Below are 27,754 nucleotides of genomic sequence, written 5' to 3'. Positions count from 1 at the left end.
GTTAGTTCTGAATATATTATAGAAACAGACCGTTCTTGGGAAGCGACGAGATGAGGAAGTGAGAACTCCGTCACAACAAACGGGGTTGCTATATTTTCGACAAATTAATCCAGAATCATGTTTTATGGACCAGAGACACACGTTTTTAAGAGCAGCTGCACGAATTGGGACCTTTAACACATTGAATGCCAGCCATGTTTTCATTCCTGTAGGTAAGTTGTGCCAGGGGTGTTTTTGACGATTCTGGCTCATTTTAGAGACAGCCGAGGATTCTTTTCTGTTAAGAATTCATGAACACCAATCATCTAAAAATAACTAATAGAATGTGTGCTTTCTCTGTCTAAAAGAGTTAGTTTGCAGAGTTAGTAGTTATGTAGATATTAGCCGTTGAGTACAGCATGGTTTCAGCGTCTGGAAATTTATTCAGAGATAAATGGCTTTTTGTGAAACAGTCACTTTAACCATTCATTTTTGGCATCAGTAAGACCGTCAGACATTCTAAACAATAGTTTTGAACAGTAATTTCCTCCATAACAACAGGAAACACCCCTCTCATTCAAACTCCCTCCTCCCTCCTCCCTCCTCCCTCCTCCCTCCGCTGTACAGCGGGCGTGTCAGAAGCGCTTTTGCTGCTGCCTGCCTGTGTGCCTGCCTGCCTGCTTGCCTGCGTGCAGACGCTCCTTGTGCGAGTCAAGATGGGCCGGGGAATGCGTGGGCGATGGGCAGATGTTGATTCTGGCCTTTCTGAGGTGTTTCAAAGTGTGTTTCACCTATGATCTATTTTGCAAATCGCTCTCCGCTCTCTGTGTGCTGCTGCCGGTGCGCGGCCGCTCTCAGGCAAGACAAGTCTGTTACTGTAAAATCGCCACGGCATTTCCTTGAACGGCTTGGTCCCGCGGCAGTTTTTTCTTTGATTTCGGTCGTCTGGGGGAGCACTGTCAACACTTAGTGGGTCGGTAAAATAGATTATACACATTATCTTGCTCCAATAGTGATCTCGAAGATGTAAAAGTTGTTGATTGATGTCCCACCGTCAAAAAAAAAAAAATGTTTATGTAAGACGAGTAAACTCGGCTCTGGCACTTAAGCGTTGGATTATGTAAGACGAATTATTTCGGCTATGGCACTTAAGGTGTTAAGACATTTTAATACTTTTTAAAGGAGAATTTCGTTTTTTTTTAACCTGGAGACCTCTCCTCACATTAATTATTATCTGACGACTCACCCAGTGTTCTCCGCAGCGATTTGGACCATCGTAGGCGTTGTTGTGATCGAAATAGTACTCCAAGCCAGTCCTTGAATGCGCTCTGTCGGGGGCCACATGGCAGCGTGCTCTTCCTCCATGTAAATAGACAGTTTTCTTCCCGTGTTCGACCCATATCGTCATTATATATATATAAAGAAACATCAGACTGCCAATCTCCCCCAGGCTATTTCCAGCGGTATTTACAAGGATCCCATTTCCTCATTTCGGAAATTTCATTGCACCAACTCTCGTCAAGTCCCGCGAGACTTTCCTGCCGGCTGCCCTGTGGACCATACAGTCTATGCTGTGGACTGACTTGACGAGAGTTGGTGACACTGACACGAAATGAGGAAATGAGGTCCTTGTAAATACCGCTGGAAATAGCCCGGGGGAGATTGGCAGTCTGATGTTTCTTTATATATATATAATGACGATATGGGTCGAAAACGGGAATAAAACTGTCTATTTAAATGGAGGAACAGCACGCTGCCTGTGGCTCCGATGGAGCTCAATTCTAGGACTGGCATGGACACTATTGATCTCCAAACAACGGGTAGGAGGCACAAAAACACTGCGGAGAACACTGGGTGAGTCGTCAGATAATAATTAATGTGAGGAGAGGGCTCCAGGTTAAAACAAAACGAAATTCTCCTTTAAGGGCCTTAATTTTCCCTAAATTGATTTATCAACTTTTATTACTTTTCAAGACCCCGGATACCCTGTAAATGGGGTCATCTACAATGACAGGATCAACACCACCTACTCCTCAAAGAAGACACACCATGACACCAATATACAAAGAATAGTCTTTTCAGACATGTCACCCTCCGTGCGAGCAGGTAAACAGCCCTGACAGTGTCCCGGCTGCTCTTCAGCTTGTGCGTGTTCATCAACCGGTCGTCATAGCGACGGGCCTCCCCTCGTTCTGTGTTGAAGCTGCGCACCAACCGAATACCAGACACCACCTCATTCGCTGCATCGTTTGCCCGGGCAATCGAGTCCTGCACTTCCTGGGACAGCCTCTGGGGGAAAACTGTTTTTTTTTTCATAACTTCATTGCAAGGCCAATTTAACCAATCAAACTCATTTTCAGAGAAGATTTTGATCTATTTGCTGATTGTACTTCTAATTAAAACTACTGGACCTACAGAAGCCCAGAACTTTTTCATCTTCTGTTTCGGTGCATATGCCATGTGCATTGACAAAGCTCACTCAAATTTAAAACGCTCAGGATTTGTGGATCAGTTAAAATGCCTATTTTCCCTCTAGCAATGTACATTGTAGATGTTACATGTAGATGTTATGAAGCTGATACCTGGTAGTGTCTGTCGTAGATGTTCTGTATCAGACCAGCGATGGGCGTCTCCATCAGCAGGAGGAAGGTGAGCTTCCAGGAGAGACTCATCATTAGAGAGATCATGCCCACGGTCTTGATGAAGGTCCTCACCAGCACGTTGAGGTTCAGAGGCACTGTTCTTCCCATCAGCGTTGTGTCTTTGGACAGCCGGGATGTGATTTCACCTACAGGAAAAGCAGACATTATGCTAAATAGAAAGTGACTTCTTCTGTCTGATCCTGTGCTGTCCTGCTCTGTGCCACTTCTCTGCTCATCAGGCTGATGGAACCTCACCAGCCTGGATGTGATGCCACTTACAGACTATGTGAAGAACGGTTATATGGATCGAGCTTTCAAACCCTGCTGCCGAAAAGCAATGAACCCTTCTGCTTTGCTAGGTGGCTTTGAAATGTTTCTGTGACACTTGTAAATACCTGCGATTCTCCGATTTCGACATGCTTGGGAGTTTTAGCAGCAAGAAAGTCTACCGTTGGGCAAGGGACTGTGGAGGGGAGATGATGATGTCATATGAAGGGACTGTGGAGGGGAGATGATGATGTCATATGAAGGGACTGTGGAGGGGAGATGATGATGTCTGAAAGGGGCTGATGCACATTATGGTGCTGGGCTGGGCTTAAGCTATTCTGTTCTGTTCTGTTTTGGTCTGATAATTAAATTATAGTAAAACTGGCTCATAACTACCATGTGCTCTCTATCAGCAGTGTCTGGAGTGACAACTGTATTAGTGGCCGGGCCAGCGAAGGGGCAGGGCCACTTATTGTAATTGCCTGTATTATTATTCTTCTCCCGGGAAGTTCAACTTCCCATGCATGAAAACTAACCAAACTTTGCACAAAGGTCCAATCCCATGCCAAACGTCTTTGACGCAAATTTGGCGCCAATAGTCCTAACAGCGGCACTACAGCGACCGTCTAAAGTTTCAAACTTTGAAAATTCATAAAAAATCAGGCATATGTGCTACAGCTTTGCAACTTTCACCGAAATGTGGGCCCAAATGAGGAGAAACTTTTTTACAATGCAACCTATGGCCAATTATGAAGTCTATAAAGACCACACTGCAAAAACTGTAAAACTAATTAAACGCTACTCCTCCCACATTTTTTCTTCAAACGACACCAAACTTCAGCATCTGCATCGATAGACTGTCCTACACAAAAGTCTCAAACAGATTTTCGATTGGTCAAAAATTGAGCCCACAGTGCATCAAAACGTTGAATTCTGCCCCCATGTATAGCCTAATTGCCTTAATTACCTAGGGCAATTAGGTTGTATTTGTGATGTCATCAGTCACTCAAGCAATTGTGATGCCATCACTGATGTCACTCGAGCAATTTTGATGTCATAATAGCTCAAAGCCTTGAGACTTGCCCGGCCACGATTCATTGCTGATTCATCGCAGCAGCTATAATTTATATAATTGTTGTGTAACAACTTTTACCTGTTTTTATGGCCTCAAAGAATCAAATTTCCTGTTTGGTCAGCGCCCCAAACAGCTTGACTTTCATTCTGCATGTGAAGCTGCTGATCACACACATGAAGAGCCCCCCTCTGCAGCCTGCACCCACAGAGCTGTACCACACACACACACACACACACACACACACACACACACACACACACACAGACACACACACACACACACCCAGGCGCACGCACATGCACACACACACACACACACACACACACACACACACACACACACACACACACACACACACACACACACACACACACACACACACACACACACACATTCAAATAGAAAACGAAAATGTGCTTTAGAGACACACAAATGAACTAAAAAATATGCAAATAAAAATATGCATGCAAATGTATAAGTACAAAAATGCAAACATGCACATAGGCTACACACATGCATCCACACCAACACATAAATAACTTTTGAGATAACCATATTTTCAGTGGGAAAAATATATATAATTTATGGACAGTTGACTAACCCAATATTGAAGAGCATTGTATACACAAACACAGATATGACACATAATATTACACAGATATTACACATAATATTACACAGATATTACACCATTATTACTGCTGATGAGTGGAATACATTGTTGTACCTTCCTAGTGAGTACAGGCCCATGAAGAAGACTGCTGAGAGGAATTCACTGGCCTGGTAGTGACCACCCAGTATGTCAATGAGTCTCCCAGTGTAGAATGGAATGAACATCTCACCTGAGCATGACACACACACACACACACACACACACACACACACACACACACACACACACACACACACACACATACACACACACACACACACACACACACACACACACACACACACACACAGAAAAGGAGATTCAAGCTCAAGGCATACACACAAATCACCATCATCACTCATCAAGCAGAGGGCCAACACTGCAGGGTTGCTGGTTCTATTCCCACTATCCGTGTTAAATTTACTACCTGTACTTTTCCCACTTTTTAAACATTATTGCTGGTGTTTTGCCTTTGACTAATGCCTCTTTGGTTACTTTCAATGCCATGTAATGTGTTTTGATCATGAGCTCGCTTTTAATATTGTAGCGAACCAGAGTTACACATAATGTGGTGAGCAATAGAAGTGTCTCGATTGCAGATAGGAACTGATGTGTGGGAGTGTTACTGGGGGGGAACACTATGCTTGTGGGAGACTTCCGGTCAGACAGAGCATGCGTGTGGCTATAGTCTCCGGATACCGCCTAAGGAGAAGCAGCTAGCTAGCTATGGGCGTAGCAACCGCCAAGAGTTGTAATATGACTAACTGTGAATAAAGAACCCTGTACCAGCAAGAAGCCTCTGATTCCATAAATACCAGGAACGCTACATTGGCGTCAGAAGTGAAGCGGTGAATATTGCCTCCGTAATCGGCGAGATGGTGAACAAGTTCCTGAGGAAAGAGCGGAGAAGAATCAAACGAGAGGCGGGAAGAGAAGGAGCTGGGGCAGACAGCCAGGCGTCCGAAGAGGAGGAAGACAGTGCAGACACAGCCGCTACTGCAGAGATCCAAGCGGAGCAGACAGTAGGAAGCCGAGTGCTAGTGGGAGTGAAGGCCGAGCCAGACGACATTGTCGCCGTAGCCATGGAGGCTATTCCGCGGCCCAGCGAGGCTAGCCTGCGGGCCAGTGACGGGGAAGTGGCGCGGATCGAGGCGGCGCGGGACGGCGCCCGCCGAAGCAAGAAGGAAGTGACTCCGCCGAAATACAACGGTAAAGGCGAGTGGGAGCCATATTGCACAATGGTTAACGTGGCAGCGGACATGAATGGCTGGTCAAGGGAAGAGAGAGCCAGCCATCTGGTGATGTCCCTCGAAGGCGAAGCTATAACGTGCGTGGCGGCGATGGCCGACCCAAAAGACTTAGATGTGGTGATGGCGGCCCTGCGGAGGCGGTTCGGCCAATGCAAAGAAGAAGGCATCATGGTTGCGGAGCTGTGTAACAGGCGTAGACGACCGGGGGAGTCGCTGCGGGCACTGGCAACAGACATTGAGATCCTCAGCCGGCGCGTATACAGCCGGCTGCCGCCAGAGTCGCTGGGCGAGTTAGCCAGAAATTACTTTATCCAGGCAATCGTGCCGCGAAGTCTAAGCGATCAGGTAATGCTGAAACGGCCAAAGACACTGGAGGAGGCGCTGGAGTTGGCGCTAGAAAGAGAGACAGTGGAGGGCTGGGCCGTGAGCGGCGACATGGGGAGAGCCGCCCCCGTAGTGAGAATGGTGGCGGAGAGCCCATTACAAGAAGAGCCAGCGTGGAAGATGGCGTTGGCGGAGCAAGGCAACATGGTGAAAGAACTGTCCGAGTCGGTGCAGCAGCTAAAAGAACAACTGCTCCGAAGCGCGACTCTGCAGCCCGCCCCCGCTCGGCAGCCCACCCCGCGGAACGGTGGCTGGGGCAGAGGGAGCATGATCTGCTGGGGCTGTGGACGCCCCTGACATCGGGAAGCAGAGTGCCGCCGGAGAACGTGGAACCAGGGAAATGGCACGGGGCCCGTCTAGATGGGGCGAGACAGGACTCCGATGTCACATTCCCCGTAGCCACGTCGTCGCGGGAGGGAGCCCACCGACATCAACGGGGAGGTGGGGCTCCGCCTCCCCCCGAAGTAGACGACATCGCCGGAGCTGTCAGCATGCAGAATGGGCCGCGCACGATGAACGGCTGCCATGTTCCAGTCTACCTACAGGGGAGATACTGTGTCGCCCTGGTGGACACGGGGTGTACGGCAACGCTGGTGAACGTCAACATGATGCCCGAGGGAATGCTTCTGGAGCGGCCAGCGGCACAGCTGCTGAGGATAGTATCCGGTGAGTTGATGCCGATGAGGGGAAGGGGGTCCGTGATGATAACAGTGGGGGGACAGACAGTGAACTTTCCCGTATGGGTGGTAGAGATGGCGGGGCCCTGTATCTTGGGAGAGGACTACTTGACGCTAAACCAATGCACAGTAGACCTAGGGAAGAGCACACTGACGTTTGCAGGGGGGCCAGTAGTCCAGATGGGTCACCCTCCCACCGCTCTAGGGGAGCGACCTAACGTCAATAACATCACTGTATACCCCGTCACAGTTGAGCACGAGCCCCACCCAGCAAACCAAGCCCCTCCCCCAACCCAGACCCCTGCCCCGCACCAAACCCCTCCCCCAACCCAGACCCCTGCCCCGCACCAAACCCCTCCCCAAAACCACGCCCCTGGCCCACCTCCGAACACTTACCCTCAGCCACCGCTACAGGCGGAGGGGGAGACAGAGAGGTTAGAGATGCTGAGAGGATTGCACCAACGCCAGAGTGAGGGTTTAGAACCCTGACAGAGCGAAGAACTGTGGCGAGTACTAGAAGATTATAAAGACATTTTCGCGATGTCCGATGATGAGCTAGGCTGTACCCACCTGGTGCAACATCAAATAGACACTGAGGGGGCACGGCCCATCAGGTCGCATCCCCGTCGAGTCCCAGCAGTGCGGAGGGACATAGCGAACGAAGCTGTAGAGAACATGCTGCGGGCGGGGATCATTGAGCCGTCAGAGAGCCCGTGGGCGTCGGGGGTAGTGTTGGTGAAGAAGAAAAATAGCTCAAAGATGCGATTCTGCGTAGACTACAGGGGGCTGAACAAAGTGACTAAAAAAGACGCGTACCCGCTGCCCATCATCGAGGAGCTGTTAGATGCGGTGGGGGAGTCATCCTGGTTCTCATCCCTAGACCTCCGCAGCGGGTACTGGCAGGTGCCCCTCTGCGACGATGCCAAGCCAAAGACCGCCTTCCGCACCGAGAGGGGGCTGTGGCAGTTTCGAGTACTCAGTTTCGGTCTGTGCAATGCACCAGCAACGTTCGAGAGATTAATGGAGAAACTGCTGGGAGACATTCCCCAAACCGAATGCGTTGTGTACTTAGATGACATCTTGACACATGGGGGCTCGTTTCAGGCAGCCGTGGGGGCGTTACGGAAGGTCCTGCAGAAGATGCGGGTCTGAAGTTTTTTTTATTTTTTTATTTTTTTTATTTAGCCTTTATTTATACAGGGAAGCACTTGAGAGCGAGCTCTCATTTCCAAGAGCGCCCTGTTACAAAAGAACATATACAGAAGTTACAGACAGACAAGATTACAATATTCACACTCAAAAACACGAGCATTCCTCCTGTAGGGTGCTCTGTGAGAGCGCTTTGAAGGCTTCAAAGGAGACAAAGTGGTCCAATTTCAATGTGTTCTGAAGACTGTTCCATTTGTCTGGGGCATAATAAGAAAAGGCAGTCTTGCCTTGCTCCGACCTCACACGCGGAGTAAACAGTCTGATGTGAGAACGTGAGCGTGTTTGATGACTTATGTTGATATGGGTGAGGATTGAGGACAGATACAAGGGGAGCTTTCCGGTTAGAGCTTTATAGATGAACAATAAGCAGTGTTGCTCTCTTCGAACCGTCAGGGAGGGCCAACCCACCTTATTATATAAAGTGCAATGATGTGTACGAAAGCCGTCACCTGTGATGAAACGCAGAGCACTGTGATATACTGCGTCTAGCGGCTTCAAAATGGAGGGTGAGGCGTGCATATATAAAATGTCTCCATAATCGAAAACCGACATTATTAGTGACTGTACTAAAGATTTTCTAGTAGAAAGTGAGAAACAGGATTTGTTCCTATACAGAAAACCTATTTTTATTCTTAGCTTTTTTGTAAGGTATTCTATATGAGTGTGAAAGGAGAGTTTTGAGTCCAGCCAGATGCCGAGGTATTTATAGGAATTAACTTGATCTATCTGTTCGCCCTGAAGTGTACGGATGTAAATGTTGTTGCTGGGAATAGGGGATCTTGAGAATGACATCCATTTTGTTTTCTTTGAATTTAGGACTAGTTTGAGGTCAACCAGAGACCGTTGGAAGGTGTCAAAAGCAGTCTGTAGACTTGCAGCGGCCTGTGCAGGAGTGGGCCCGAAGCAATATAGAATTGTATCGTCGGCGTAATAGTGGACAAAACTATGACCGGAGGGGGAGTAAATACTATTTATGTGGGTAAAAAGGATTGGGCCGGAGATAGATCCTTGCGGGACGCCATTGTCAATTAAGAGAGGACTGGATTTGTTGTTACCGACAACAACAGCCTGCTTTCTCCCAGAGAGGTAGCTGGAGAACCACCTGATGGAAAGATCGTCCAGGCCGATGGAGGACAGTTTATTTAATCAAATTCCATGATTCACTGTATCAAAGGCTTTGGAGAGGTCAATGAATAGGGCAGCGCAATGCTGGCGGCTGTCGAGGCAATTCAGAATATTGTTTATAACTAATGATGTGGCGGTAATGGTGCTATGACCGGGTCTAAACCCTGATTGATGGGGATGAAGGATATTATATGTGTCTAAGTAGTCCCGAAGTTGTTGATTCGCCAAGGTTTCCAGAACCTTGGCTAAGCCGCACAGCCTAGAAATGGGACGATAGTTATCCAGGTCGCTGGGGTCACCTCCTTTAAGCAGGGGTGTGACCTGAGCAGTTTTCCAGATAGATGGAATTTCACCGGAAGTGAATGTCAAGTTGAAGATGTGGGCAAGCGGAGCGGAGATCAACTGAGCACTAAGGCGTAGGAGAGATGGGGCTATGTCATCCTCGCCTTTAGATTTCTTAATGTTCAGATGTGAGAGGGTTTTGAGGACTTCATGGTTATCTAATTGTCTAAATGAGAAACTATCAATGAGGGTGAAGGGGGGTGGTGTGATCGCATGCATTCGCGTTTGGTCATGGGTATGAGTCACGGGAGCAGAACTGGCAGAATGCCTGTCAAATAAATGACTAGCAGATGCAAAGTGTTGATTAAATGTATCACATATCTGCGATTTGTCCGAGATGACTCCATTCTCACCGTTGATCTGAGGAGGGAGAGCGGAGGTGGGCGTGGTTTTCATTGATTTAATGGTTTTCCAAAAACTGGCTGTGTTTCCTTCAGCGTTAGTGAGGGAGGTTAAGTAATAATTGGATTTGGCTTTCCTGATTATACTGATGCAATTGTTCCGTAGCTTCCTAAAATGTGACCAATCTGTCGGGGTGCCGGTGGATCTGTTACACCCAGATAAGTGCCACTTCCTGAAGAGGAGGGTGGAGTTCTTAGGGCATGGCATCGGCGCGGGGGGTATTCGCACCCTGGAAGAGAAGACACGGGCGCTCGTAGAGTGGCCCACCCCCAGAGACAAGGGAGAACTCGAGAGCTTCGTAGGGTTAGCCTCATACTATAGGAAATTCGTAAAAGGGTTTTCTAAAATCGCAGAGCCACTGTTCCGGCTAAAGGAAAAGAACACAGACTTCCACTGGACGACAGAATGCCACCGAGCCTTCGAATCCCTCAAGAAAGCGCTGACCGAGTCTCCGGTGCTTAGAGCACCAGACCCCACACTGCCGTTCCTACTGGACACTGATGCCAGCAATGGGGGTATGGGGGCCGTGCTGTCCCAGACGGGGCCGGATGGGGAGCGGGTGGTGGCGTACTTCAGCAAAACGTTTGACAAAACAGAACGAAACTACTGCGTCACCCGCCGGGAGGTCCTCGCCGTCGTAGAAGCATTACGGCACTTCCGCTACTACCTCCTGGGACAGCCTCGGTTCACCATACGGACCGATCACTCGGCGCTGCAGTGGCTGTGGTCCTTCCGGGAGCCGGAGGGACAGGTGTGCCGCTGGTTAGAAAGGATGGCAGACTACAACTTCACCATAGAGCACAGGGCAGGGGCGCGCCACGTCAACACAGACGCCCTGTCACGACGGCCCTGCGCAGAGAGAGGGTGTGTGTACTGCGAGAAGAGAGAAGGGAGGGAGAGAGAGCTCCAAGAGGAAGCGAGGATATGCCCTAACCATACGGGGGACGGACCAGTGTGCAAGGCGCTGCAGGTGGCAGAAGCGGCAGATTGGAGGGCCCATCAAGAGAACGACATGGAGCTGTTGCCAGTACTGCAATGGGTAGAAGAGGGCCAGAAGCCACCATGGGAAGAGGTGGCCGGGGTCACCGACGCAACCAAGGGGCTGTGGTCAGAGTTCGAAACCCTGAGATTGAGCAACGGGGTGCTGATGAAGTCCTGGAAGGAGCGAGCGACAGGAGAGAGCAAGTGGCGGAAAGTAGTGCCGACGACGTTGAGAGAGGCGGTGTGCAGGAGCGGCCATGGAACTGCAGGGGCCGGACATTTTGGGGTAAACAAAACCCTCCGTCGCCTTAGGCAGGGTTTTTATTGGGGGAGGATGAGGAGAGACGTGCAGGACTTTTGTCGACGTTGCGACCTCTGCGCAGCGTACAAGGGTCCGTTAGACCAGTCTCGCACCCCGCTCCAGCAGCTAGCAGCAGGAGCTCCCATGGGCGGTGGACGTGATGGGACCGTTTCCGCGCACAGACGATGGAAATCGATACGTCCTGGCCGCCATGGACTATTTCACAAAATGGCCAGAAGCATACGCGCTGCCCGACCAGGAGGCGGGAACGGTGGTCGACGCACTGGTGGCGGGCATGTTCAGTAGGTTCGGAGCACCGGAGACCCTCCACAGTGACCAAGGGAGGAACTTTGAGTCACGAGTGTTCGCCACCATGTGCGAGAAACTGAACATAAAAAAGACGCGGACCACAGCACTGCACCCCCAGAGCGATGGCCTGGTGGAGAGATTCAATCGGACACTGAAAAAGCAGTTGGCCATCCTCACCGAGGAGCACCAGAAAGACTGGGACACGCACCTGCCTCTCATCCTCATGGCCTACAGATCTGCCGCCCAAGAGTCCACCTCCTGCACACCCGCTCTGCTCATGTTAGGCCGAGAACTGCGGACACCACCGGAAATGGCGTTCGGCAAACCACCGGATGCACTGGATGCGCCCCCGGGGCGAGAGGAGGCTGCAAGATCGGTTAGAGTCCGCTCATAACTTCGCTCGAGGCCAGCTGGAGAAAGCGGGCATGAGACAAAAAAGGAACTATGACGTGAGGGCGAAGGGAAACCACTTCCGGGGGGGGGAGTTGGTCTGGGTGTACGCGCCCCGGAGGAAGAAAGGGCGATGCCCTAAACTGGACTGTCACTGGACAGGCGCATGCAGGGTCCTGGAGAGAATGGGGGAGGTGGTGTACCGAGTACAGATGCCACTTGGTGGCAGGAAGGTACTCCACCGGGACAGGTTGGCCCCGTACCGGGGGGGGTGCACCCTTCCCCCAGATCTCAGCCGCCCAGCGGTCTCACCTAGACGTGCTGAGAGAAGGAATCTGTTTCCACAGAGCGGGGCGTCCGGACGGCCACCACCCAGGGACTTGAAGTCTCAGAGACACTGCAGGTGGGGTCAGCCCCACAGGCAGAATCAGGGAGTAACACGGCCACGGAGAGAGCTACGGGCTCCAGGACATTTTGGAGACTTTGAGTTATATAAAAAAAAAAGAAAAAAAAAAGGAGGATGGTGGTGGTTGGAAATGACTGTAAAAGAAAAGAAAAGATAATGTACATGGCATGAGATGGTGGTGGGATGAAATGTGTTGAAAAAAAAGTGTGTTAAGGAAAAAGAAGAGTGGTGGATGTGTTTTGGTGGGTGTTATGTGTGGGTTATGGTGCCAGCATGGGAGCTGGCCTTATTGTTGGGCGGGGAGTATGTAGCGAACCAGAGTTACACATAATGTGGTGAGCAATATAAGTGTCTCGATTGCAGATAGGAACTGATCTGTGGGAGTGTTACTGGGGGGGAACACTATGCTTGTGGGAGACTTCCGGTCAGACAGAGCATGCGTGTGGCAGTCTCCGGATACCGCCTAAGGAGAAGCAGCTAGCTAGCTATGGGCGTAGCAACCGCCAAGAGTTGTAATATGACTAACTGTGAATAAAGAACCCTGTACCAGCAAGAAGCCTCTGATTCCATAAATACCAGGAACGCTACAATATCATCATCATCATCATCAACTTACAGACAGCAGCCAGCGTGAGGAACAGTGAAGCCCCGAGCAGCAGGGGCCAGTCGGGTCTGTAGAGGCGGAGGAGTCTAACAAACAGCACCCGGGCCTTCTGCTTCTCTTCCCCCGCAGCTTCACCCTCTCTGTCCGGGATGGTGATCTCCCAAAACAGCGCAGCAGCCAGCGACGCAGCCGCACACATCAACCAGGAGTGGGTATGCGCCGACAGCCCACATGCGCTCTGCTCATGGCCCACGTACAGCGCACTGACGGTCTCAAACACCGCAGCGAGGAGGCTGTGTGCCGCTATGTAACGAATCAGTACCGGTTTGAGCGGTCCCAGGATGAGCAGAGAGACGACAGTCAGTGCCGAGCACCGGAGAGCCGCAACCACCCAGAGACGCGCCAGGTGTCCATAGGCACTGTGAGTTTTCACTCCAAAGCCCACTGCATAAAACAGCGACAGGTCGACGCACACTGCTACAGTTAAAGCGATAACTTTACGCGTTATTGATGTTCTGAAATCTGCCATCTTATCCGTTTCAGTTTTCCTTGTATGCTGCGCTCGACTGTCGACTGTTTGTTCTAATCTACATGTTTCAGTTTCAGTTTCCAGGACAAGTAGGCTATACGCTAGCAGGGGTTTCCCTGAATATCTGTAGTCTGGACACCTTGGCTTTCACCCCGCTTTTTGTCATGGGGGCGTAAACCACGCAACCAGAATGAAGGAAGTGCGCCAAAAAACGTCTTTGTTGCCGTTAGCTTGACGTCTCTTTCCTCGATTAATAGACCCTTTTCACGGGGGCAATTTTGTGTCGAAAAGGTAGAATAAACACAGATGCAAGCACAACACTAATGAGGGTTTCCAAATTCCAATCAAGGAAGTTGGAAACCCTCATTAGTGTGTTGCTTGCACCTGTGTTTACCCTGCCTTTTCGGCACAAAATGGCCCCCGTGAGAAGGGTCTATTGTCTGATGCAAAGCTTCTGTAGCCTATTGGCTTAAAAGATGATTGGCTTAAAAGATGTGAGATTGTGAGTCCGCAATGTTTCTACAAGAACTTCTTCAAAAACTTTGTTTGGTACGTCCATCTTTTGCAGTGTTGGGCAAGTTACTTTCAAAATGTAATATACTACATATTACAAGTTACTTTCATTTGAATGTAATAAGTTACTTTACAATATTACTGTCTGTGTAGAGTAACTCGTTACTTATTACACTACTTTTGAGTTACTTTTACCAAAACACCAGCAGCAGCAGAATGACATTGCCACCCCGGAGGCCGGAACCATCCCGGAAAAAAAATTCAACCACCTTGAAGTCAGTGTAAACAATCCAAAATTCTAAATGTTATTCTTTTCCTTTGTTATTGTCATCTATAGTGGTTATTTGCATGAAAACACACAGTTTGATTGGGAAATGATTGTATCTTTAAATGTGCTTTGATTAAAAAAAAAAATCTCAACTTGTAACTTGAGTTACTTGACAAAGTAACTGGTATAATATTACTGAAATCTTATAAGTAATAAGTTATATTACTAAGTTACTGCTAAAAGTAATATATTACATGTAATATGTTACTTTTGTTACGAGTTACCCCCAACACTGATCTTTTGTTTTGTTGTTTGCCGTGTCTAATTGTCAAGTTAACGTAAAAGTTGACGAGCTATATCCGCTGTTACTTCCTGTCTAGGGCAGGCTCTAGGCCGGAACCAGGCAGGGTGACAAAATCAATTGTGAAAGGAGGCCAGGCTCTTTCTCGCCGAGAAGAGCCTGGTGACGCGAGGTTAGAATATCTGAGACTCCACTCCAGGATATTTACTTACACATTTACCCCCCTCCCCTTATTAAAACTACCACCATCATCATCATCATCATCATCATTATGGGATGAAGACTGCAGTCATAACAAATAAACTGTTTAGCCCAGTGGCTCTCAAACTGTTTCCACATCAAGGACCCCTGGGCTGGCCCTAACCTGCACAAATTAGATAAGATGTTGTCCCAGATGTTTACAGAAAGTGTATGAAACCCATGACCAAAATAGTCATACATTCTGTCATTGTGTTAGCCTACGTATGAGATGAAATTATATAGTGGAAATAAATACATTTATTATTTGCTCCTCATTTTGCTGGGGACTCCCTGGAAAGGTTCCCAATTGAGAACCACTGGTTTAGGCAACGTTATATTCTATCAATAGAAAAGCCTGTTTATTGGCTGATGGTTCAGTAGTAGTTGTAGTAGACTCAGTAGAGTAGGAAGTAAAAGTGAAAAACAGTTGTTTCAAAAGTTTCAATACATTGCTTTTATTTTCTTAAAAAACTCACATAATCACTATGTGGGGACTCATGTGAATACATCCACTATGATTATACATATGATTGTATTGTGGCTGCTACTTTTGTCACCTCAGCCAGTTGGGCACGTGAGCAACCATCAACTGGAAGTCTAAATCTATTCTAAAAGTCTAGCTGGCTGGTAAAATAGCCCGGTCAATGTTGGAAAAACAGATTGCTTGATTGACCTTAGGACTAGTAAAAAGGTCTTAATTTGTTATACAGCCCCTTAAACAAGTAAGATTAATTTATGACTTTTTTGTTAGGCTTTTTTTCTCCTGTGATTGGAAGGTGACAGGTACGATCCCCATGACTAAACCTGTGGAAGTGTCCTTGAGCAAGACGATGAATACGTGCTTCAGGAGCGCTGCAAACTGTCCACCCTCTGCCTTAACATGAGCATGTTAGAGTTACATGCAAAGTACATACAGTTACAAAATGAACAACCGGTAAGCACCACATGCAGTCAAATTATAGTCTTTTGGCAGGTGAATCAAAAATGCTGTCTTATCATTTTTACTGATCTTGCACTCCATGATGAATTACAAACCTGATGCATTTTATTATGAAGTAAGCACATTTTAAGTTTCACACAGGTTACCTGGTTCTATACATGGAACAGCATTTGAAATGGGAAGGTGACTTATTACTATTTTGGCCAATAAAAGCATTCTTCCTAGCTGAGTCAAAAAGTTAATTTCAGACTCTGGTCTAAGAATATATGAAGAAAACAAATAGTGTACCTAATAATTACACTCTTTGCATAGTGTAGTCATGACTGGGTGCTCTACAAATTCAAACGTTATATTGCTCATTGATCATAGAAGGTGTGTAGATCATTTCCCAGAATGCCTTTCTCCTCTGTGCTGTGCTCATGATGGTGACAATGTAGGCCACACCTCCACTGGAGCCCTCACGACTCATTGCCAAAGCGAGAGCTAGGGGAGAGAGAGAGAGAGAGAGAGAGAGAGGGAGAGAGAGAGAGAGATAGGGAGAGAGAGAGAGAGAGAGAGAGGGAGGGAGAGAGAGAGAGAGGGAGAGAGAGGGGGGGGGGTGAGACAGGAGAAATGGATTAAATGACAATAGGCATAATTTGCACAAGACCCAATAGTGACAATACACAACATTCATGTCCATCATAATAGCTTTTCATATAGAAATCACTACTACTGGCCACATTTCTTTGCCTCATTTTGAACAGGCTACAGTCCATTTGACACAAAATAAATACATAAATAAATACATAAATAAATACATACATAAATAACTAAATACATAAATAAATACATAAATAAATACATAAATACATAAATACATAAATACATAAATACATAAATACATAAATAAATAAAATAAACAAACCAAAAACTTGTGGGAAATCACTTACTGCCGACGACAAACTGCTGGCACTCGTCCCTGCTCATGCCTCGGCGATACATGCCTTGGCAGTGGTGGCCCAATGGTTAGAGAAGTGAGCTTGTGACCGGATGGTCGTCGGTTCAATCCCCGGGACCGGCAGGATAAATCTGGGTGGGGAAAGTGAAAAGGCAGCGCTTGCTCCTCCCTCATTACCACCACTGAGGTGCCCTTGAGCAAGGCCCTTAATCCCAACTGCTCCAGTGGAGCTGATCAGTGGCCAGCAGATCAGACTGTGGTTGTACTGGTCAGCTTCCAGGTATGAATGTGTGTGTGAATGTGAACAGGGCGCTCCTGAAAAAGAGAGCAGTGCTCTCAGTGAGACTCCCCCTGTATAAATAAAGGTAAAAAAAAAAGAAGAAAAAAACTGCATCAACAAACCCGTAGATGTAGGAGCTGCCAGACCCGCCCACTGCAAAGGGCTGCCTTGTCAGCAGCAAACACCTGAGAGGAGAGAGCGGCAACAAGCCTCTATTAACCTCTATATACCAGACAGTAGGCTGTGTAGGTGTTCTATTAACCTCTATATAGCAGACAGTAGGCTGTGTAGTTGGTTCTATTAACCTCTATATACCAGACAGTAGGCTGTGTAGGTGTTCTATTAACCTCTATATAGCAGACAGTAGGCTGTGTAGGTGTTCTATTAACCTCTATATACCAGACAGTAGGCTGTGTAGGTGTTCTATTAACCTCTATATACCAGACAGTAGGCTAGTTGGTTATATTAACCTCTATATACCAGACAGTAGGCTGTGTAGGTGGTTCTATTAACCTCTATATACCAGACAGTAGGCTGTGTAGGTGTTCTATTAACCTCTATATAGCAGACAGTAGGCTGTGTAGTTGGTTCTATTAACCTCTATATACCAGACAGTAGGCTGTGTAGGTGGTTCTATTAACCTCTATATACCAGACAGTAGGCTGTGTAGGTGGTTCTATTAACATCTATATACCAGACAGTAGGCTGTGTAGGTGGTTCTATTAACCTCTATATACCAGACAGTAGGCTGTGTAGGTGTTCTATTAACCTCTATATACCAGACAGTAGGCTGTGTAGGTGGAGCCTTTTATTCAAAGTACCCATACAGTAACACAAGTAGGCTACATTCTCTTTGGCATGGGTGCGCCCAGTGGGAATCAAACCCTCAACTCTGAGTGTGTTAATAATGCTCAATTCCTCCAGAATCCCCATAATACTAGTTAAGCGAGTTACTAATAGAGGAGAGGAGAGCCCATCTAACCTTACTCCTAATTGTACTTGGCCAATTCACCTGCTGCTCCAACCCCTCTGCCAATATGGGGAAAGCTGTAGACTAGCACATGCTTCCTCCGATACATGTGGAGTCGCCAGCTCATTTTCACCTGACAGCAAGGAATTTTACCAGCAGGACGTACCTCATGCCTCGGCGATACATGGCTTGGCAGTGGTGGCCCAATGGTTAGAGAAGTGAGCTTGTGACCGGAAGGTCGTCGGTTCAATCCCCGGGACCGGCAGGATAAATCTGGGTGGGGAAAGTGAAAAGGCAGCGCTTGCTCCTCCCTCATTACCACCACTGAGGTGCCCTTGAGCAAGGCCCTTAATCCCAACTGCTCCAGTGGAGCTGATCAGTGGCCAGCAGATCAGACTGTGGTTGTACTGGTCAGCTTCCAGGTATGAATGTGTGTGTGAATGTGAACAGGGCGCTCCTGAAAAAGAGAGCATTGCTCTCAGTGAGACTCCCCCTGTATAAATAAAGGTAAAAAAAAAAAAGAAGAAAAAAACTGCATCAACAAACCCGTAGATGTAGGAGCTGCCAGACCCGCCCACTGCAAAGGGCTGCCTTGTCAGCAGCAAACACCTGAGAGGAGAGAGCGGCAACAAGCCTCTATTAACCTCTATATACCAGACAGTAGGCTGTGTAGGTGTTCTATTAACCTCTATATAGCAGACAGTAGGCTGTGTAGTTGGTTCTATTAACCTCTATATACCAGACAGTAGGCTGTGTAGGTGTTCTATTAACCTCTATATACCAGACAGTAGGCTGTGTAGGTGTTCTATTAACCTCTATATACCAGACAGTAGGCTAGTTGGTTATATTAACCTCTATATACCAGACAGTAGGCTGTGTAGGTGGTTCTATTAACCTCTATATACCAGACAGTAGGCTGTGTAGGTGGTTCTATTAACATCTATATACCAGACAGTAGGCTGTGTAGGTGTTCTATTAACCTCTATATACCAGACAGTAGGCTGTTTAGGTGGTTCTATTAACCTCTATATACCAGACAGTAGGCTGTGTAGGTGGTTCTATTAACCTCTATATACCAGACAGTAGGCTGTGTAGGTAGTTCTATTAACATCTATATACCAGACAGTAGGCTGTGTAGGTGGTTATATTAACCTCTATATACCAGACAGTAGGCTGTGTAGGTGTTCTATTAACCTCTATATACCAGACAGTAGGCTGTGTAGGTGGTTCTATTAACCTCTATATACCAGACAGTAGGCTGTGTAGGTGGTTCTATTAACATCTATATACCAGACAGTAGGCTGTGTAGGTGTTCTATTAACCTCTATATACCAGACAGTAGGCTGTGTAGGTGTTCTATTAACCTCTATATACCAGACAGTAGGCTGTGTAGGTGGTTCTATTAACCTCTATATACCAGACAGTAGGCTGTGTAGGTGGTTCTATTAACCTCTATATACCAGACAGTAGGCTGTGTAGGTGGTTCTATTAACATCTATATACCAGACAGTAGGCTGTGTAGGTGGTTCTATTAACCTCTATATACCAGACAGTAGGCTGTGTAGGTGTTCTATTAACCTCTATATACCAGACAGTAGGCTGTGTAGGTGGAGCCTTTTATTCAAAGTACCCATACAGTAACACAAGTAGGCTACATTCTCTTTGGCATGGGTGCGCCCAGTGGGAATCAAACCCTCAACTCTGAGTGTGTTAATAATGCTCAATTCCTCCAGAATCCCCATAATACTAGTTAAGCGAGTTACTAATAGAGGAGAGGAGAGCCCATCTAACCTTACTCCTAATTGTACTTGGCCAATTCACCTGCTGCTCCAACCCCTCTGCCAATATGGGGAAAGCTGTAGACTAGCACATGCTTCCTCCGATACATGTGGAGTCGCCAGCTCATTTTCACCTGACAGCAAGGAATTTTACCAGCAGGACGTACCACATGGGAGGATCATGCTATTCCCCTCCCCCCGAACAGCTGCTCCGATCGACCAGAGGAGGCGCTGACCAACGTCTGACCAAGTCGGAAGTGCCCCTAATGGGAAGTGAACCCCTGTCTGTGCAGTGCTATAGGCAAGTGCCTTTATCTCTACACTATAGATGCCCTAACCTTAATGTTTTTTATGCTATATATAATGATATATATAATGATTAATGAAGGACATATCAGGTAACTTTTTGGTGACAAGCCTGATTCTCTGCCCTCTAACCTCCAGGCTGCAGCTGCCCCCCTGCTCTTCTGTCCCAGCCGGCCACGATGAGGTGTGCTGACAGCTCCTCCTTGTACTTATATAAGATGTTCTTCACCAGCGTGGCAGCTGAGCCAACCTGAGGGTCCTGACCGATCTCCACACTGATATCCAGGCTGATATCTGATATTAAACAAATACATTTCATAAAAAAAAAGGACAAAATCAGCCCATCTGTCTATTTTCTTTTTGTGTGAGTGTGTTTACCTGTGAAGGTCTATGGTAACGAGTGGTAATTGCTGGTGGAATCCAAACAGTGTATGTGACATTAGTCAGTTTGTTCAGCCATAACATCTTAATGTTAGCAAAGACTGGAAAAAAGTAGCTTATCTTACTTCACACAAGAGTTTGGAACCTGTAGTAACCTACAGAGTGAGTCTATTGTGTTAGCTCCGCCCACCCTGGGTCACGACCACAGACAAGTTCATAAATGAAAATGCAAACGTTTCCACGACCGCACGTTTCATGCTCATTAACATGATATCTCAGGAACGCCATCACAGAATTTCATCTAATTTGCCTCAAACATCTACTTGGACTCAAGGATGAACTGATCACATTTTTATGGTCAAAGGTTAAGGTCACTGTGACCTCACAAACACCATTTCAGCTCTGTAACGCCATATCTCATTAACACCTTGATGAAATGTCTTCTCATTTAGCTCAAACATCAAAGTTTGGACAGACATGGATGTCTACTGCTCACTTGTTGGTGGAGGCATATATATCTGCGGTGTGGTCGTTTTTTGGGGGGGGGGTCTTGAAAATGGTCTTGCATTGGTCTGGTCTTGGTGTCGGTCTCGCCCGCCCTCGGTCTTGGTCTTGTCTCGCTCTCGGTCTCGCCCCCCTTGGTCTTGGTCTTGTCTCGGTCTCGGGTTAGGTGGTCTTGACTCCAACACTACTATATAAACATCATGGAAGTCTCCGATAAAGCCACACCAGACATGTAAGGTTAAGAATGCCTCCAAACAAGCCGTTGTGACTTCCCCGACGTTGTGACATCACAAAATAACACTCATTCAATTTGCCGGCTTTCAGTGCCGCCCTGTCAGCTGAATGTGGAAGAGCAAACCTTGTTGTCTGTAGCACAGCTGCTGTGTAGAATGGAAACATTTACAGAAAACAATCAACTGCACCAAAGATGGATCTATCTCAACAGATCATCTTATCTTATCTTATCAAAACAGAGCAGAGACAGAGCCCACAGAGGCTGCATTTGAGGTTTTGTTTTTTTGCAACAGAATTCATGACCTTGTTTTCAAGACCCATGACACATGTTTTAAACAGCTCAAATAGCATGAAAGACATGGGACCTTCAACACTTTGGATTCCTGTTATCATCAGGTATTTTTTCAAGAGGAATAGATATTATCTTCTTCTGTAAAACCTACAGAGGAGCAATGGAAAGCCACACTGGTGGTGTTTGCTGCACTCCTGCAGTTTGTGATGTGAAGTGGAAGAAATCAAGTCTACAAAAAATCCTCAAGTGTGTAACCTGGGTTTTAGGGCTGGGTGTCAATTCCACTCGATTCTAGCAGGCATTTGGGAATCGAGTACCGACTCCAAAGCGGTCCCCTCATGTACAGCCAAATTCCTGTGGCTCGAGTTTTCCCAACAGCAGAATGAGAGGGAGATGGAGAGAAAACGCCTAATTCTATACCACACACATCGGTGTGTGGCGGGATTTTAGTTCATAGATAGATGAAAACAAAGCAAGGTTTCATAAAAAAAAACACCAGCAACAACAAAAACATCACAAATTAATATTAATAATTAATAGAGCACAGTTTACTTTATAAGATCTGAGCTTGACATCGCCAGACCAATTCGCAAATGCGACTATGTCTGGGAACTCTCAGTTCAATTTCCATTTCTGTTATATAAATGTTTGTTATCAACGGGCGCAGAATAAAATGCCTCTGGAAACAATTGGATAGATCTACAACCAATTGGAGCAACAAGCAATTAAAGCTAGCTTCCGTATCTATCATTAGGATAGTAGGCTAGGTAGCTATACTTCTAACATCCAATTCTTATGGCTTTGTTAAAGTCCCTGGAAACTAAACAAAAATATGTGTTTTGAGTTTGTCACACCCCAGGAAAATGTGTTATTAACCCCCCAGTCAAATTTGAACAAAATTGAATGTCACCAAGTATAATATAAAGTTAGGAGCTGCTCTCTATGTTCTCAATGCGATTCAACTATGAAGGCTGTTCTCTGCTAGGACTGTGTGGGCGGGACCGAGGGAGAGAAAGAGAGAGAGAGAGACACGTGGGTCACGGTGTGTGTGTTTGTTTGTGTGTTTGTGTGTGTGTGTGTGTGAGATAGCACAGAGATTTCCGCATTGACTCTGTCTTCCCCCCGAGACCATAAATGTCATAAAATCATGGAAAATAGCTCACCAACAGATACATAAACATGAGCATATATGTGTTTAATATACATACAAAGAACTGCTGCGATAAGACATTTGAAACACGCATTTAAAAAATGCGATGTGTGTCTCCCTGGGGATCGAGGTCTCTCCCGACCCGCTCCTCTAACTGCATCCTGAATCTGAGCACTGTGCCACCGCCTAGTCTGCATCCTGAATCTCAGCTAGAGGTCTTCACGGGTCTACTCGGACCCTAGGACCCGACCCGAGACCCGTACGGGGCCGGGTCCATATTTCTTATGGTCAATTAAGGTCCCCACGGGTCCGGGTCTATTTATCCTTATGTGTAATAAGAGTGGATCCGAGAAGACCCGTGATCAGCGCTGATCATGAGAGAAACGCATCAAAACAGCGCACGTGAGGCTTGTTGTCACAAACTGCAAGTAAATCCATAGAGAAAATAAGTAGCAAAGAGCGTTCCCATCTGCAACGAAAATTACATTACTTCCTCGTTTATGAGCATGTGAGCGCATGTGAGCGCATGGGTACACATGCGTCTCAGGCAAACAAGGAAGTGATTTTCGTTGCAGAGAGGTAACGCTCTTGCTGGTTCCTCTCGCTATGGATTTACTTTGAAAATGACAGTTTCCCGTACTTTGGATTATTATTTGATGATCGCATGGTGAGTACACAAGTCACAACATGTATGTGATTGTTTCTAGCGCTGTTGTGTGTGTTTTTGGGCGAATGAACGGCGGTAGCATAGAGAGACTGCCACTGAACTAACTAGCGTTAACAGTAGCAGCCCCCATGTTTCACTGTGAAACGCACTTTCTAATGCACGCCACGCACAGTGAAGATGTTGGCGGCATGTCCCTTCGCATTTAACGTTAGCCATGTGGCTTTTCAGTCAGCAAGAAGAATAACAGAAAACGTGGATTTATTTTTTTATTACACATTTCTTGGCAGGGATGAATGGATAATATGCATTACGTCACGGTCAGGCAGTGTCCGGGGCAGCAGCTCGACAGCGTCAACCAGGGGAGAATATGCTATAACGTTAGTTAATTAAGATGCCCAAAGTTTCATTTGATATAGCCTACAACTTGTAGCAGTTAACAAGCAACTTTGACGTCGGCACCACTAGTCTCTGCCTCGGTATTTCTCGGATCTGCACGGGGCTGGGTCTCAGATTTCTAATAATAGACGGGTCCACTCTGGGTCCGGGCACAAATGTCCCGGGTCCATTAGGGTCCGGGTCCGTGATTTTTGACCCGTGAAGACCTCTAATCTGAGCACTGTGCCACGGTCTAGTCTGCATCCTGAATCTGAGCACTGTGCCACGGCCTAGTCCTGCAGCCTGAATCTGAGCACTGTGCCACGGCCTAGTCCTGCAGCCTGAATCTGAGCACTGTGCCACGGCCTAGTCCTGCAGCCTGAATCTGAGCACTGTGCCACGGCCTAGTCCTGCAGCCTGAATCTGAGCACTGTGCCACGGCCTCGTCCCGCTGGTATGCCGGGGGGCTTTCTGGACCCCACGAGCGAGTCACCTGTCCCTGGGCTGGCAAAGGCGCATGTGCGAGTTAACGTCTCAGGCTGGGGAGGGGAGTGGGACTTTTTAAATCTCAGCATTGACAGACAACTGAGAGCTACTTTATGATTGGAAATCCCTTTATGACGGATATGGTAGTCAGTTTTGAGCCCTAAGCACCGCCCACTTCCCCAGCCTCAGCAAACAGTAAAAACAGGGAAATGGCAATATTTAGGATTTGGGTAGAAACTAATGTCTCCTACTTTTGAAGGCTTACAATTTGTCACATAAGACCCCAAATTATATAGATGGAAGATTTTGGTGCATTTCGCTTTAACTTCATCTGCCATCTTGGTTGTTTACGAAAATGCCTCAACAGCCTCAACAGCACTCCTCTGTCAGTTAGTGTATCTAACCCGCCCATAAACGCTTGTGATTGGACCGACCATTTTCAGGTCAGGTGGAAATCTGTCTGAGCAAATAAAACATGAGCTTGCAGATTCCTCAGGTTCTCAGGCAAATTGTTCACAGGCTGCTTGGTTCACAGGTTCACAGGCTGCTTGTACCCTATGTTTTAGTTTTTGGAATTGAGAATCAAGATGTTTTTTTCTGGAATCGACTCTTGGAGTACTTGGAATCGGGAACGAAGTCGGAGTCAATTCCAAAATGTATGGAGTCGAACAGCCCCGGTTTTCCCAGTGGCAGCTCGTATTTACAGTGAATCTGACGAGACATGAAGGCAACATCAGTCAGGTTTTAATGAGTCTGCCGTGTGAGAGACTTTCAGTGTTCATCATGAGTCAAACGTCTGCCTGCTTCTGTTACCGCTTGCTCTTTTTTGGGGCCTGCCCCCAGCCTGCGAACCATCCAATCAGGAAGGAGGAAGGAGGTCCAGGAGCCGATCTACATGGCTGTAAGTCAGTCTGGTTGTTTGTGGAAGCAGGGAAGCTCAGACAGGCCAGCGAGTCACTTACAGAGAGAATCATGGATCTGGTTTTGCAGGCTGGGTGCTCCCAGGCTGCTGCAGTGCATCATGGGTAGTGTAGTTCTGAATGTAAAGGCGTCGCTGGGAGCTTGACGGCGGGAGGTCTTTTTGTCCATCTCTACTCTCTTATTTTAATCTCCTCCCCTTTTTTTCTTTCTTTCTCGCTCTCTCAGTTCATCTTCTCTCTCTCTCTCTCTCTCTCTCTCTCTCTCAGTCCGTCTTGTCCTCGCTCTCCCCCAGCAGCCAGTAGGTCCTCATACGTCCTTTGCCCTTCACCTCAATCTCTCCTCTCAGCTCCAGCTGGAAGCAGTTGAAGTCCAGAAGGACCAGGCGGGTGGCCTCCGATACGTGGATCTTCAGAGCTGCACACACACACACACACACACACACACACACACACACACACACACACACACACACACACACACACACACACACACACACACACACACACAGACAGACAGACAGGCATGCAGACAGACAGACAGACAGACAGACAGGCATGCAGACAGACAGACAGACAGACAGACAGACAGACAGACAGACAGACAGACAGACAGACATGCAGACAGACAGACAGACAGACAGACAGACAGACAGACAGACAGACAGACAGACAGACAGGCATGCAGACAGACAGACAGACAGACAGACAGACAGACAGACAGACAGGCAGACAGACAGACAGGCAGACAGACAGACAGGTACAGTAGGTGTGCGTTTAATGTTTAATTCTTTCTTTTTCTCCAATTATTTGTGCATTTTCATCAGTTTAACAATACAAAGAAAACAAAACCCACTGGTCGTCACTAAATTCACAGTCTAGATCTTTTTGCCATAGATTCTTAAGTGAAGTCAAGGCAGAACTATAATGGTCTAACAGAACTTTTCCCTTTGAGTGTTGTGGTGCCGTCCAGAATCTCCTCTATACCTGACAGCGCTGTTGGTAGTCATCCTGTCCTTTCAAGGTTAATAATTAGGTGGTGCATTTGTAGGTACTTATAAAAATCCTGTTTTGGAATGTCAAAGAATTTCAAAACAGTTTAGCTAGTGTCCTCTAGAGAGAGAGTGGCGTCAGCGGAGGACCAAAATGCGAGACTCATTAGCCAATGAACAGCCAGGAATGGGTCTCGCGCTACTTTTGCATGCTAAAATAAAGCTGATAATGTACAATTTGATTCAAGGGGGGAAAACCCTTTTAGAGTACAACACAAACTGTCTATATTGCTGCAACTCGACAGTGCTGCTTAATCCAGGAGCTTACTTCCTGGAACTCTTGAGAGTAAAAAACTGGTCCATTGGAGTGAATGGAGATGTTGGGACTCTTCTATCTACACGGCTCTGAGTTTAGCCATATACAAAATGTTTTAGGGTTTAGTTACCCTTTCAACTTCATCGTCATTTAATTTATATATAAGAAGTTAACAGCAGATCATAGATCATATAGAGACATACAAAAAGCGAGTTGTGGACTAAATCAAATCAAATCTGACAAGAACAATATTTTCACTCACGCTCTCCATTGGACTCCATGCGTGAAGCGGTGTTCACTGTGTCTCCAAACAGACAGTACCTGGGCATCTTCAGCCCGACTACACCGGCACACACTGGACCTACACACACACACACACGCACGCACGCACACGCACGCGCACGCACACGCACACGCACGCGCACGCACACACACACACACACACACACACACACACACACACACACACACACACACACACACACACACACACACACACACACAGAAATTAGTTATTTTGTTGTACTACTTCTCTAATTGTTATTATCCTACTCTTGCCCTCAAAACAATCGAACAAATACCACACACACACACACACACACACACACACACACACACACACACACACACACACACACACACACACACACACACACACACACACACACACACACACACACACACCCCTCACCGCTGTGTATGCCGCTCCGCAGGCGTAGCTGCTGGCTGGGGCGGTGGCGTATGTGGAAGGTCTTGACGGCGGTGAGCAGGGCGAGAGCCATGCGGGCGACCTCCCGGCCGTGCAGCTTCCCGTTCCGCACCGGCAGCCCGGACACCACCATGTAGGCATCGCCGATCGTCTCCACCTGTCAGGGGGCGGGGCACATGACCCGGCCGCACACACTCAGCTTAACACTACTCGTTAGCCTACTCGTTAGCCTTATGCTGCCTTCGAATGGGGTCGTGTTTACCGCGGAAACGAGAAGTCTATATGAATGACTGGCTGCCGATCTGCTCTGCACATGCGCGAGCAGGTCTGCCATCTGCCATCAAGTTAAATCATTTCAATTACTTTCCTTGCCGCACACTAATTAAAAAAAAAACATTTATTTGCCAGTGATTATCTTAACTGCATATTACTCCAGTTTAAACATTAATCTGTCAGCAGTCCTTTTGAATTTGAGGTTCAGTATTAAAAACATAAAAATAATCGTTAGATTAATTGGCTAATCGAAAAAATAGTCGTTAGATTAATCAAGGAGAAAATAGTCGTTTGGGACAGCCCTAGTTGGATGGTAAATTAATTTTAGTCGTATATATTTTAAGTAATTTATGTCATGAAAATGTTGATATTACCAACGGCCTCATCTTTTTCCTCTG

The 27,754-nt window shown here is 47.0% G+C and overlaps 1 protein-coding gene and 2 pseudogenes across 3 annotated transcripts in view; all 3 read right to left on the bottom strand.

Moving 5' to 3' along the window:
• Positions 1-13,524, bottom strand: part of LOC310785729 (antigen peptide transporter 2-like) — a 65,916-nt pseudogene extending 52,392 nt beyond the window's left edge. The window contains exons 1-5 of the transcript in view: positions 13,008-13,524; positions 4,691-4,805; positions 4,042-4,172; positions 2,562-2,767; positions 2,071-2,268 (exon numbers count right to left, since the gene is read on the bottom strand). The product of the transcript in view is annotated as an antigen peptide transporter 2-like (transcript). The remainder of the gene's footprint in view (positions 1-2,070; positions 2,269-2,561; positions 2,768-4,041; positions 4,173-4,690; positions 4,806-13,007) is intronic.
• A 2,618-nt stretch (positions 13,525-16,142) lies between these two features.
• On the bottom strand, positions 16,143-25,238 carry LOC310785728 (proteasome subunit beta type-9-like; annotated as a pseudogene). The gene is made up of 5 exons: positions 25,112-25,238; positions 20,193-20,354; positions 17,116-17,191; positions 16,719-16,770; positions 16,143-16,269 (listed from the first exon to the last, which is right to left on the bottom strand). The product of its transcript is annotated as a proteasome subunit beta type-9-like (transcript).
• Positions 23,582-27,754, bottom strand: part of LOC310785299 (atrial natriuretic peptide receptor 1-like) — a 122,303-nt gene continuing 118,130 nt past the window's right edge. Inside the window, exons 23-25 of the mRNA XM_083646319.1 lie at positions 27,066-27,240; positions 26,637-26,735; positions 23,582-25,484 (exon numbers count right to left, since the gene is read on the bottom strand). Of these exons, the coding sequence (XP_083502445.1) occupies positions 25,333-25,484; positions 26,637-26,735; positions 27,066-27,240 (426 nt within the window). The 3' untranslated portion in view covers positions 23,582-25,332. The remainder of the gene's footprint in view (positions 25,485-26,636; positions 26,736-27,065; positions 27,241-27,754) is intronic.

This window comes from Poromitra crassiceps (genome assembly GCF_964638095.1).
Source record: "Poromitra crassiceps genome assembly, chromosome: 11".
Classification (NCBI taxonomy): domain Eukaryota; kingdom Metazoa; phylum Chordata; class Actinopteri; order Beryciformes; family Melamphaidae; genus Poromitra; species Poromitra crassiceps.
Note: the sequence above shows the minus strand (reverse complement) of the source record. Positions and strands in the feature narration are given on the sequence as shown.